The sequence below is a fragment of the Neomonachus schauinslandi genome, chromosome 5 (assembly GCF_002201575.2).
Source record: "Neomonachus schauinslandi chromosome 5, ASM220157v2, whole genome shotgun sequence".
Lineage (NCBI taxonomy): Eukaryota > Metazoa > Chordata > Mammalia > Carnivora > Phocidae > Neomonachus > Neomonachus schauinslandi.
Window position 1 is genome coordinate 97,304,737 of NC_058407.1, and position 12,890 is coordinate 97,317,626.

General features: G+C 47.1%; 1 protein-coding gene across 3 annotated transcripts in view; it reads left to right on the forward strand.

Moving 5' to 3' along the window:
• ANO2 (anoctamin 2) overlaps positions 1-12,890 on the forward strand; it is a 324,700-nt gene that overhangs the window by 295,852 nt on the left and 15,958 nt on the right. For all 3 annotated transcript variants that reach the window (XM_021690626.1, XM_044915480.1, XM_021690625.1), the window contains one exon: positions 12,423-12,575. In XM_021690626.1, the coding sequence (XP_021546301.1) occupies positions 12,423-12,575 (153 nt within the window). The remainder of the gene's footprint in view (positions 1-12,422; positions 12,576-12,890) is intronic.

Here is a 12,890-nt window from a genome sequence, read left to right on the forward strand (position 1 = left end):
GCTGGGTCAGGACCTGTGCCAGGCACCAGGCCTGCAGGGGCGACAAGTGGGACCCAGGCCCTTCAGGACCTCAGGGTCTAGCGGCAGAGAGAGAGGGGGGCAGGCAGTTACAAGCAAGGGCCCCGTGGTCACAAAACAAAAACGAAACAAAATGCAGCTAACTTTGCTTTCTTCGGAGAGGCTAGGCCCTGAAAGCTTCCATTTGACTGAGCAGAGGTGTGTTACAGAAAATTGTCCGTTCTCTTCTTTGTTCCTGGCTGTCATTGCCCGCTTACCAAACTTTTTTGGGTTTTGGAACCCATGTACTGAGGCTGAACAAACTCTGGCCTGAAAAGAGGAACTCCCCTCCCAGCCACCACCTCAGGCTTGTTTTGAGGCATTGGACAAGGCCAGGAGGAGAATCCATCCCCAGGGAGACATTTCCCCGCTCCTCTGCCTGGAAACTCCGCTCCTGAGACCGTTCCTGTGTTTCCGACCACAGGGAGGGCTCCACCGCCCTCCAGGCCCCAAGCTGAGAAATCGCAACATCGCTGTTCTTCCACTCTTCTGTCCAGGGGGTTTGATCTTGCCTCTGGAATATCTCTGGAAGATGCTGCTTCTGCTCAGCCTCTGAACCTCCTGCACCTGATGTTTTGCCTGGCACACCCTCAACACAGCCCTTTGCATCCACCACCATCTTGCTACTGCCCTGTTTATGCTTTCCAGCGTTAGCCTTGGTCTCACCATCCTTTGTTCAAAGACTTCCAGGGTTCCCGTATCTTTACCAAGGCCTCTGTGGGACATTCTTTCAATGTATTTAATCCTAGGCCCCTTTACACATCCTTGGTCCAGCCAAAATGGACCTCAACAGACAATTTCTCACCCATAGTCTCCATTTCACTCCTTTTGTGTCTGACCTTCCCTAGCCACCTTGCCCTGGGACTCCCTGGGCCTTCTCATTCTGGTGTCACCTCCTCCCCAAAGCCCCTCCCCTTCCCTTCCCTCCCTGCCCTTCCCCTCCCCTCCCTCCTCCCCCATGCCTCAGGATTTTAGCTTCCCCCACTCCCACCCCAGGATTTCAGACAAACTGCCTCCTAAGACAGCAATGCCTCTGATACCTCTTGGTAACTAACTTCCTGGGGACAGGCCCTACCACTGCACTAGCCCTGAAAACACACCAGAGAGCCCTGTGAAGGAGTGACTGAACACAGGAGGGTATCCCTTCTCTGGCTCCGCCTTTCTCTTATCTAGGCTGAAACATCTCGCTTCCAGCAAAGCTGCAGTCAGTTCTCATGTACTAATGGGCTGGTAATCCAATGGGTGGATTCCCAAGAATGGGGGTTATCCATGTTTCTCTTTCTCTGTCCGCCTCCCCCTTTCCTGTCTCCCCCTCCCCCTCCTCCCCTTTGCTTCTGCCTTCTCCCCTCCCCCAGCTCAGGCCTATTATGTACTCCTTTCCAGTGAGTAAGCCAAGGAAATAAGAGAAGATGTAATATGAACCCTTCCATGCTGCTTGTAGGTAGCAGCCCTGGGAAACAGCTTGCTGGGGGAAGAGAAGAGAAGTCCACAAATGTCAAAACCTTGTTGGAGGCGATAGTTTCTGCCATCCCTACGGACAAGTAAGGTTTGGTGGTAGTAATCCTATCACTGCTTCTGATTCCTCTGCACCTCTGTCTTCATAGTGAAGCCCCTTTTCTCTTCAGATGATCACTGTAGGGCAGAGCAAGGAGCCTCTCTCCTTCCCATCTTCGCGGGGTGTCTGTCAGGTGAGAAGCGGGTGTGAATCCAGCTCTGCCTTTATCAAGAAGTGTGACTCTGAGCATGTCATATCATCTCTCCTTTCACTTCACTTTCCTCCTTGACATGACAGGGAATTAGACCAGATGACGATTTTTTCCTTGCAGAGATGTGACCCACGGGTTTGTGGTCAAAACCAACTGTGGAATAGGTCACAAGTTAGGTGCTACTACTGATCATATAGTTTAAAAATATAAGGTAAAGCAGAGTCAATGTTACCCTCACTTCCTCGTATTTCTAGATTATTTTTGAGTGAGAGAGCAAGAGAAGTTTCAGCATGCACAAAACCTGGCCACCCCAATGGAAGTGAATGATGCACATAATCATTTTTCACTGAGTGTCTTGACAAGAATAAAGAGTTGCAAACTGGACCAGGTAACCTCCTGGGACACTTCCATTGCTGGCATCCCAGTTCATACATCCAGCTAGACAATGCACCTTGAAGGCAAGAGGCACAGGAAGTGATGCAAGGTGCCTAAGGTCACCCCACAGACCCATTAGTGGAACTGGGGCTAGAGCCCCTTTCCAGATCATTGCACAAGACACTTTCCTCAGGACCCATGGGAACTTGGGCTTTCATGGAGGGATAGGGGTAGAGGGAGATTTCTTCCTTCCTTCCCAACAGGTTGGACCTCCCAATTCCAGAAAGACCCTTGTCTTGGGCTTTGAACAAAAATGAGAGCAGTGAAACCAAAGCTGCCCACTCCCTCTGGTGTGCCTGACATAGTGATCCCTGGCTCCACTCTCAGCTGTCAGCTTCCTTCCCCGTGATCCCCAGGACCACCCATGCAGACAGGAAGTGCATTGAGCCCACTCTGAGCCTGTCAGTTGTAATGGTGAGGCAGGTCATCAGTTGAGGGAAGCAGCAGGGAGAGATGTATTATATTTACGTGTTTCCAAATTGAGCTGGAACCAGGGCTCAGGGCCCAGCAGGCATGGGGGAATGGCCCTGAGGTGAAGGGGAAGCTGGGAGTAGGGGGTGGAGCTGGGAGTCAGCCTGTGGAGGTAGGGAGCTACCTCTAGGCAGCACCCGGTGGTGGAGATAGGCTGGCCCCAGACAAAGAGAAACCTGAGAGTGAGGGATTAAGCTGGAGAAACCTGTGAAGGGAGCAGCAAGCTTTTGAGGGAATCTCCAATATCAAACCCTTTTCCTGAAGAGCTTACTAAGGGGGACTAACGGGGACTTCAAGGGTAGTCTCCCACCCCCACCGCTGAGGGGAGGAAAGAATGCTGGCCCAGGAGCAGGCCGTGACATTAATCATTACTGTCCCCAACCCCAAAATGAGGCTTCAAAGCTTTTTGGCCACAGGCCCCTCACAGCCCCATTGTGGAGTTTTCCTCAGGGCCTGATGGGAGGAAATTCTTCAGTTGCTTTAAGGGCTGCAAGCGAAGTTCTCTGACACTTAAGGCAGTCTGACTTTTACAGAGTGGAATTTGGCATGAGAATGTAGGCCTGAACTTAATTCTGGAAGTTCCAAAAGAATCTCTTGATCAAGTTTTATTACCATTTTATCAGATAAATAAGTGATACAATTGAACACCAGTGGCCTATGTTCATATTCACAAAATTGTGAAGGGAGCTTCTTGAGGGCAGGAATTGTGTCTTATTCATTCATAGCACCTAACCACAGGGCCTGGCATACAGTAGGTGCTTAATAAATGTTTGAAGAAGGAAGAAGAGGAATAAAGAGTGAAAGAGGTAATCCTATAGAAAGGACCTTGAAGACAAAGTGATAATTGGACTCTATAGACATCACTGTTCACCAGAGCTCTCCAGAACCCCTGGCTGTGTTGATTTAGGTGGGACAATCTACCCCTTGACTTCCTCCAACCAGAGGCCAAGATGCCTTATTTTCAAGTGTTTATGATGAGGGAATGCTATCCTCTCAAACGCAGATCTCCTACAGCAATACAAATTGGTAGACTTGTCCAGTCATCCGGGTAGTTCAGGCAAAATATCCCATGTAATAGTCAGCTACTGCTATGATAAAGCTTTATAACAGATAGCCCAAAGTCTCAACTGAGACAGAGAATAAAGAGCAATGGAAAGAGCTGGCTCCAGACATTACTGTCTTCCCCTGGGTAATGATCAGGTAAAGGTAGCCACTTATTAAAGAAAGAGTAGAAAGGTTCAGATACACCAATGACTTAGGTGACATCCAAGATCCCTTCCATATTCTAATATCCTTTGGTCATGGATGGTGGGGACCACACTGGGTAATTTCCAAGTTTCCAACAGACCAGACCTATAAATCTAGTCCCAAGGGTGCCTTAGCTGTAAGTGATGAAATATTCCAGAGTATCTGTACAGTCATTAGCCCTGAAGCCTGAATATTCTTTCATAGAACTCCAAGATTGTATGCTACAAGGCAATGGCTCAATGAGCCAGGAAATTCCTTTCCCTGAGCTATCCTGTCTATACAGACTGAGTCATCTCACTGGATAATCAAGCACCTGCCATCTTCTCCAAATGGCATTTAAACACAGTTCAGGCAGTATCCAGGGTCTCATCCCAGTATTTCTGGGAAGTAGGGTGAGTCACAGGTCATCTCTCTCTCTCTCTCTCTCTCTCTTGCTCGCTTTTGAAGCATACATTGCTTGTCATTTTCTGTGCTAAGAGTCCCTCTCCCCATACGTACTTAAGAGAAAAGGCAAGAGTATATCTGGATACCATACCCCTCAACGTACTACAGAAGGCTCCTGACATGCAGGAGATGCCCACTCAGTGCTTGTGAAATGAGTGGATGAGTAAATGGAAGGCAGTCTTTAAGATAAAAACTTACTGAGAACTACATCACTTTCCCATTTCTCTTCTTGCTGTAACAGCCAGGAAGCTCAGAGTGCACTGGGTTGCTCAGTCATAGCCCCGGAATGGGTCCTTAGAGTTTGCATATTTGTTTCTCCTTCCTTCATCATTTCCTTTTTTTTCTAAAATTCCATAAACCTAATTTTGTGTTCTTTTTGTTGACTTTTTCACAGCCCTTTGGGAAGATGAAGGGCAAAGGAATAAAGGAAACAAAGGTTCTCAGACATGATTTGTTGCTTGGGAACTTCTTTCTGATCACGCTTAGTTTCATTGCCCTTCCACCTCATGGGCTGTGTTACCACAGCCCAAATGGGTGGATGGAGGATGGATGGATGGTGGATGGATGGGAGGAAGGAATGAATAACTGGTCTTCACATTCCCATTTTGCAGGTGGATAAAGTAAACAAGAGTGAGTAAGCCAGGTCATTCATTTGTTCACAATAAACATTTACTGGAAATTCACCAGGCTGTTCTCTGAAAATCAGAAATAAATCAGTAGATCTCACCAACTCAATTCTCTCTAGTTTTAAGAAGCTGAATTAGGGGGCTCCTGGGTGGCTCAGTTGGTTAAGCATCTGCCTTCAGCTCAGGTCATGATCCCAGGGTCCTGGCATCAAGCCCCACAACGGGCTCCCTGCTCAGCAGGGAGCCTGCTTCTCCCGCTCCCTCTGCCTCTCCCCCGGCTTGTGCTCTCTCTGTCTCTCTCTCAAACAAATAAATCTTAAAAAAAAAAAAAAGAAGCTGAACTAGGTCCACTGATACAAGTTTTTTGAGGTGGCACAAATGTAGACCAGACAGGAGCAATGACACAGAAAATGGCAGGGACAGCTCCAATGTACCAGCCATAGAAGACATGGGAGCGAAGATGCTTTGGAGAGTGAAAATATCAGTAGAGATTGCCTGACAGGAAGATTAGAAATCAGATTGGAGAAGATCCAATAAAGGAAACCTAGGAGACATGAGAGCAGCTAGGGAGAGGGATGGACACTATCGCATCAGGGCCAAATATTTACCTTTTTGTGTGGTGAAAGGACATTGAATTTGGTTGGCATCAGAAGCTATCTTTGTTTCCCAGCTTCATCAGTTGCTAGGTCCGTGGCCCTGGGAAAATTATTTCACCTCTCTGAGACTCAGCTTTCTTAATGGAAAAATGGAAATAATAATACTTGACATTGAAGATTATTTTTATGAACCAGAGAGCATGCTGCCTACACAGGGTAGATGTGTAGGAAATGTTGGTTGAAGCTCCACGAAGTCTGAGCATTGGAGTTTGGTTTAGACGCAATGGAAGGGGATCAATGTGCAGATTTTTCCAGAAGAGCACAGTGTCCAGGCCTTTAAGTTCCCTGTGGCTGAGAGCCACATTCTTCTGCCCTTTGCTGTGGTCATCAGCAGGGTTCATCCCAGAAGGCTCCCATGGTGCTAGCCTCTTTTCCCAAGGTAGAGAAGAGGGCTGCTTATGGACTGGTCTACATCGTACTATCAACCTGTGTTCTGCTGTTAAAACTAGACTCTGAATTATCGAGTAGCAGGACTCTCAAAAGTCACTGGACCTTCTTTGTCCATCTGAAGAAACTAGTATTTCACAGTTCATGTGGCAGTGAGGAAAAAGTGGGGACTGGGTCTCCCTTAATCACAAAGAATTGAAGAGAATATGCCTTGCCAATCTGTCCCAATGTTGCATTGATTTGTATGCAGTAAACTCTTAATGTTTAAACTGTTCCTTCAAGCCTGTTCCTTCCTGTTATGACTTCCAGAGTTTCTGAATTGAGCCCAATCCATTGTATAAACCCCAAGTGACTCTGTACATATTGAAGAGGAATTCCACTTACTATCTTTATTTCCTAAGTAGTTTGTTTGGAAATTTGGATCAGTTGTTTTCAGGACAGATCTTAACTACCAACCCTATAGCCAACCTTCAAATGCCTCCTTTACTTTGTTCTTCAAGTCAAGCCTAGTGGTTGTGAAGCCTTATGGATCTGCTGGTAAACATGAATTATTCCTGCCCTGGTGCTCTGTGAATGCTGCCATTAGAGTTCTAACTCTGTGACACCAGCAGGGTTTGTTTACATGTCCACCTTCTCCACTGTGTACTAGGAGCTCTTGGGAGGATGGCACAGTAATCTGTTCATCTTTGTTTCCTGGCAGTAGACATGGTGCCCAGCATATAGAATATGCTCAATAAATGATAGTTGAATGGATGAATGAATGGTGAATGATGGACACTGAGAACCTTCTTATATTCTTTCAGGACTTTTAACTGTTTTCCAAAGCAGTAGAGGCCCATGCTCATGCCCTCATTATCTCTTTCTATTTAATGATCAACCGACACTTGCAGTTCCTTTTTACACCAGATACTCTCGGTGCTGAGCCCAGTTGGCTTCCCTTGCCCTCAGGGGAAGGGCATCACTGGCTACAGCCTTGAAATATGGGCTGATGAAATAAACAGTGATGACCTTCCCTTGCTCTATTTTCACATAAGCATTTATATTAATGGACTGTTCCTAGCTGAATCTTTTCAGCAACTGCTTCCTGAGTGAGAAGACAAACTCACACCAATGTGTCCCTTAATAATTTCCGTGTATTGTTTGTTAGTGGTTCAAGAAAGGGAGGATTCTTAAGCCTCCAGTTTTTAATCCCCTTAAGAAGACTGTGTTACTTTCACTAAGCTATAGAAAGTTAAGGGAAAAAATACTGTAATGATTTTGATTAGATTTAGACTCTCCTGACTAACTGGTTTTATACTCACTTTCTTCCAAGTCTTCCATGCAAGTTACAGCACGGAGAACTGCCGTGTGGAGGTGTCAGCATTTCATGTCCCATCTTTCCTCACCGTCACTAAGTACAATGATTTCCCTTCACACAGTTGAGTCAGCCTCTTTTTGTATCTGTTTTGTGTTTATAGCTGGTGAAAAAATAAGCTTGTATTTATGAACCAACTAACCTCTGGACACCTGCTGTGGGATAGGCACCACACAAAATTGTGAGGACTCAGAAAAGAATCAGATATGTCCATGGTCCCCAGGGGTTCCCCATCTAGGAAGCAAATCAAATAGACCAGTAGAGCGACATGTGCAAGGCATGATGGGAGTGAGGTGGAGAGATGCCCATGGCACTCACTTCTGCCTGGGCGAGGTGGTGGGACTGAGGCTCTTCATAGAGAAGGTTAGGTTTGAGTCGGACCTGAAATATGGATTGTAATTCATTCAGCACACAAGAAGAGAAGGAAAATTAGAGCAGCACAGATAGTAGTGGTATGTATGAAGGCTCAGAAATGTGGAAAATGTGGTGAGTTCGAAGAGGTACAAATGGCTTTTGAAATGGTTGGAAAGCAAGCAGAGTTGGTCTCTAAGCTTACCAGCTAAATATTAGCTCTGAGCTCAGAGCATGGGTGGGGAGGACATGTGTCTGGAAAAACAAATTAGGGTTAGATCATGAAGGGTCTTGTATGTCATGACAAGGATCTGGGCTTGAGAGAGAGAGAGTGTGTGTGTAGGGGGGGGTGCATGCACACGTGTGTGCATGCACACTTATGCATGTACGTGTGTGGGCACATGAGCCCATGTGTGATGGGAGTGTGGTTTCACTGAAGAATTTTAAATTAATGAGTAAAAACTGTTCGATCAAGAGCTTTTCCACCAATCCTGGCCAATCTTTTCTACCTAATGCACTATTTTTCTTCTTTAAGCAGATTGTCCTGGAATGTCCTTGCTGGAAGCCATCTTGTTTAGTTTAAATCACTCCTCCTTGTTATTTTAACCTAAGCCCAGATAACGAAGGCCAAGATTTTAATTGTCTTCAGCGTCAGGCAGTATGGGGCTGGTGTTGATTTTAGAAGGTCCTGGAGAGTGAGAGGAGAAAAGCAATGGAGTTTGTGCCTCCGAGTGTTTCCAGTCTTTGTGCTTCCAGCTCAGCATTTCTGGAGCACTTTACAGCAGGCCTTGTAGAGATTTAGTTGAAAATCAACTTATGGATTCCTCCCTAATTGGCTTGGCCAGGTTTAATCTGTTATTGGTCAAGCCAAGCTGGCTTCTATTATGCAGTGCACTGGGGTTCCCAGGGACGTTCTTATCCTAATGGAGGCTGGCTGTTTTTAGAAGCAAATTGTGGTGTTGATGAAGGCCGATATCATTGTGTCCTCTGAAGTGAACCCAGAAGGACGCCCATCTGATATAGCATTTAGGTCTTTGACTAAAAAGAAAAAGTCTTGGATTTGGCGTGTGTATGCTAGAGGGTTAGAGTTTTATAACTCTTTTCTCCACAAGATAAAACAAAGCTTCCTATTTGTTTCTGCCTCTTTGGGCCGATTCCTGGAAATGTGCAGTGTACCCCCTCTAAGCAGAAAGTACCTACAGCTTAGAACAACTGCAGAGAGGGGCTCCTCGTGGCCTCGGGTACCCTGAGGAACATTGGAGCAGGGACGGGGGTGTCCTGTCACTGCAGGCCTGGAACCACTGGCCTTTGCTGAGTCCACCCCCTTGAGGTCATCCAGTGCTGGACACACAGACTTATGTGACAAGGAGAAAAATAAGAACTGCGTCATGGCCTTGGTAATTCAGGCGCACCGTGAGCATTTAGCCACCACTGAAAGTCGTTTATGTAGACCCAAGAGAGACCAAAGGGAGCCTGTGGGTCTGGAGAGTTTATGAAGGTCAAAAAGCAAACCATCAGGGCAACCCCAGGGAGAGGGCTCATCTCTGTCCCTGGAGATCACGTGAAGGAAAGGAGAGTGAGTGCACAGTCCTATTTTCCTATTTCCTGGAAGACCCTGGGTGTCTGGGTGGGCCGTTTGCACAAGTATGGTGAGGGCGTTCTGTCTACATTTACAGAGTAACCTGCCCCTTCCTCCCCCTACCAGTCTCCTTGCGAGGCCCTTGTTGGGGCTTTGGAGAGTTTGCATGGTTTTGCTCAAGGAAGTCACTGACAAGAAGAAGAACACTTGCCCTGTAGAACTGAGCTTATTAGAATCAAGAAGACCAACTTAGAAGGCCATAAATAAAGACACGTTCATATATATGCTTAAACACAGACATGCATTTTACAGGTTTTAGAAAACTAGTCTAACATCTGTTTTGCTTTCCTTGTTAATTCCAACCCCCCACCCCCTCTGCCCCCACCCCTACCCCTGACTCTAAAGTGAATTCCTCAGCAAATCCTGATTTAAAAGATGCCTTAGACCTTGCATTTTGAACTGGCTCCCAGAACTTGTTTTTGAAGATTTCTCCTCCCCCTCCCCACTGCCCCAACCCCTTCAGCCAGCCAGCTTGGCAGGCCTTCATTCCAAGATCCAACCTTGACAAATCTGTGTCTTCTGGTGCATTTTGCCACCAACTGACACCTGCCAGTCTCCTGGGGCCAGCTGAGAATCCACTGGCCATCAAGGACCATGGCAGAGACAGACTTGCATCAGCAAGAGCAATAACCCACAACTGTGGGCCCAAGCAAACTGCCAAATCAGAAGCAGTTCCATGCATGTTCTCTTTCTCAAAACTGCTGTGGTTAGGCATATCCCTCTGTGAACATTTTCTATTTTATTATTACTTTTTTAGTTTAGATCCTGGGTTTTCATTCTTTATTTGAATATCCTAGAATCTTGAAGTTTGTCCAAGAAAATGAGAATCACAGCATCATTACAAATCAGACCTCAAGTCTCTTCAGAACTTATCAGTGAGGATGCTGAAGCTCATGGAAGCAGAGAGAATTACCCAAGGACATATGGCTAGTGAGAAACATATCCAGGGCTAGAGGTCAGGCCTCCTGACTCTCATTCAGGGCTTATACCTTAAATTTGTGTCTGTTTAACATATCCGTATGCAGTATACATTGCAGCTACCTGTAAGTGTTGATATTTATCCCAATAAGGGGATAAATAACAGATAACATTATTGAACAATTATTAAGTGGCAGAAATTGTTCTAAGCGCTTAATTTGTGCAATATCATTTACCATCGTGACAACCTAGATGGGCATTGTCATCCTCGATTTGCAGTCAAAGTAACCAAGACCTGGAGAAGTTAAATAAGTTGCCCTTGGTACATAGAGGGTTCCTATTAGACTGTGGCTTTCCTGGGACTCAGGACTGTGGTGGCTGAGCCCCTAGGGATGGATGGAGCCCTTGCCTGTCTAGTGGAAAAGAGGTGTGAGCACACAGTGAGGGCTGTAACAGAGGCAGGCACCAAGGTGGGGCGAGGGTAGAGCAGGAGGAAGATGGCAAGGAGATGGCATTGGTCTTGGGGATGGAATGGTCTTGGGGATGCATAGATATTGTTAGCTGGAGAGCAGGTGTACAGCGGAGTGGGGGCACCTGCTGCCTTCAGGGAAGACCCCGAGGGGGAGAAACCCAGTGCCATAAGGCAGAAGCTCGATGGCTGTGGGGGAAATGTGGAGAGATGGGGCTAGAGAGGTAGGTGGGGAGCAGACTGTGAAGTACTTGCCTCCCAAGATAAGGAATTTGGCTTATAGCCAAGAAACAGAGGGGAGCCCACAGCCATTTTTATGAGAGGTAAGTGACAGGATCAGACTACTGGGGGTTTTGAGGGAAGAGACTATAGAGGCCTGGGCAGACTGGTGACAAAGGAAGCAGTTAGGGGGTCGTGCAGTTGCCCAGGCTGAAGTGATGAGGGGCTGGAAACCGTACAGCCATCTGTTTGGCTCAGGCTTCCTCCCCTCCTTTGCTCACACTGCTTCCTCGGCTTGGAATGCTCTCTTCAGTCCAGGCCCGTCTTTCAAGACCAAGCTCAGGTGTTTGATCTGGAGGCTCTCCTCAGTCCCCAGCCTGAATAGGCTTGTGCTCCCCCTCCCCTGGGTCTCCGCTACCTCTGGTACATTCCTCATTCTCTCTTGGCACGCAGAAAATCTCGGTGCACATCTTTGTGTACATTTCTCTCTTCTGCTTTACACCCAGCTCCCTGAAAGCAGGACCAGACCTTTGCCTCCTGAAATACTTGGCAAGGTGCCTGACATTCAGTGAGCTCTCAATAAATGTGTGATGAATGAATAAACTTTCTAAATAAAGGCAGTGACTATGGATATGGAAAGAAGAGGCCACATTTGAGAGGTGTTTTTTTTTTTTTTTTTTAAGTTACATCAGGGGTTGGCAAACTATGGCCCACGAAGGTGCCTGGGTGGCTTAGTCGTTAAGTGTCTGCCTTCGGCTCAGGTCATGATCCCAGGGTCCTGGGATTGAGTCCCACACTGGGCTCCCTTCTCGAGGGGAAGCCTGCTTCTCCCTCTCCCACTCCCACTGCTTGTGTTCCTGCTCTCGCTATCTCTGTCTCTGTCAAATAAATAAATAAAATCTTTTAAAAAAAAACAACTATGGACCATGGGCCAAATCCAGCCCACTTTATGTACTGCTTTTGTGAATAAAGTTTTATTGGAACACAGCCAAGCTCGTCTGCCCACGTGTTGTCTCTAGCTGCTTTTGCTCTACAATGGCAGAGTTAAGTCATTGCGACAAGACTGTGGCCTGCAAATGCAAAAATATTTACTATCTATACACTTACTGAGAAAGGTTGTCAACCTGGGAGTTAGAGGACCAGGATTAGTGACTGGAGATAAAGAGTGACGGAAAGGAGAGAGTCAAGACTTCTCCTTTTCTCATATCTCCTCACTGTGCCTAACACAGAGCTTTGCTCTGGGGTGATGGCCTTGGCCTGTGGGCCTGCAGACACTGAGAGAGAAAGACCCATGACTGTGGGGCAGGAGGAAAAAGGATCCTAGGAGACCAAATTGGGAAAGAGACCCCGTAAGAAAAGACAAGGGGCCATAGCTGCAAGGCGAAGTTTACCTAGATCCTGCTTCTTCCTGGTGAAGCTTCTCACACTCTTCTCTCTCTTAGTCATCCAGTTTGGCTTTGTCACCCTCTTTGTGGCCTCCTTTCCTCTGGCACCTGTGTTCGCCCTCCTCAACAATATCATTGAAGTACGGCTTGATGCAAAGAAGTTTGTGACTGAGCTGAGACGGCCAGATGCCGTGAGAACCAAAGATATTGGTATGTCCCCTGCTTAGAGATCATGGCAGGCCCTCCACCTCCGTTGGTCCCCTCGGGCTCCCCACCACCACCTGCCACCACCATCGTACTCTGGATTCAGGAGGGCTGGGGGAAACCCTTGCCTCTTTATCCCTTGGAGCTCCTCATCCTCATATCTTTGGGCTCTGGGAGGCCTTTATCCACACCCACTTGTCCCCCTGGTTTCCAGACAGGGTGGCACCTAAGCCTTTCTAGGCAAGCCCATTCCTGGGGGGCCCTGCAAACCTCCACTGGTACCTTGCCCGCGGAGCATCACCCTGAGCTGCAGCCTTGTCA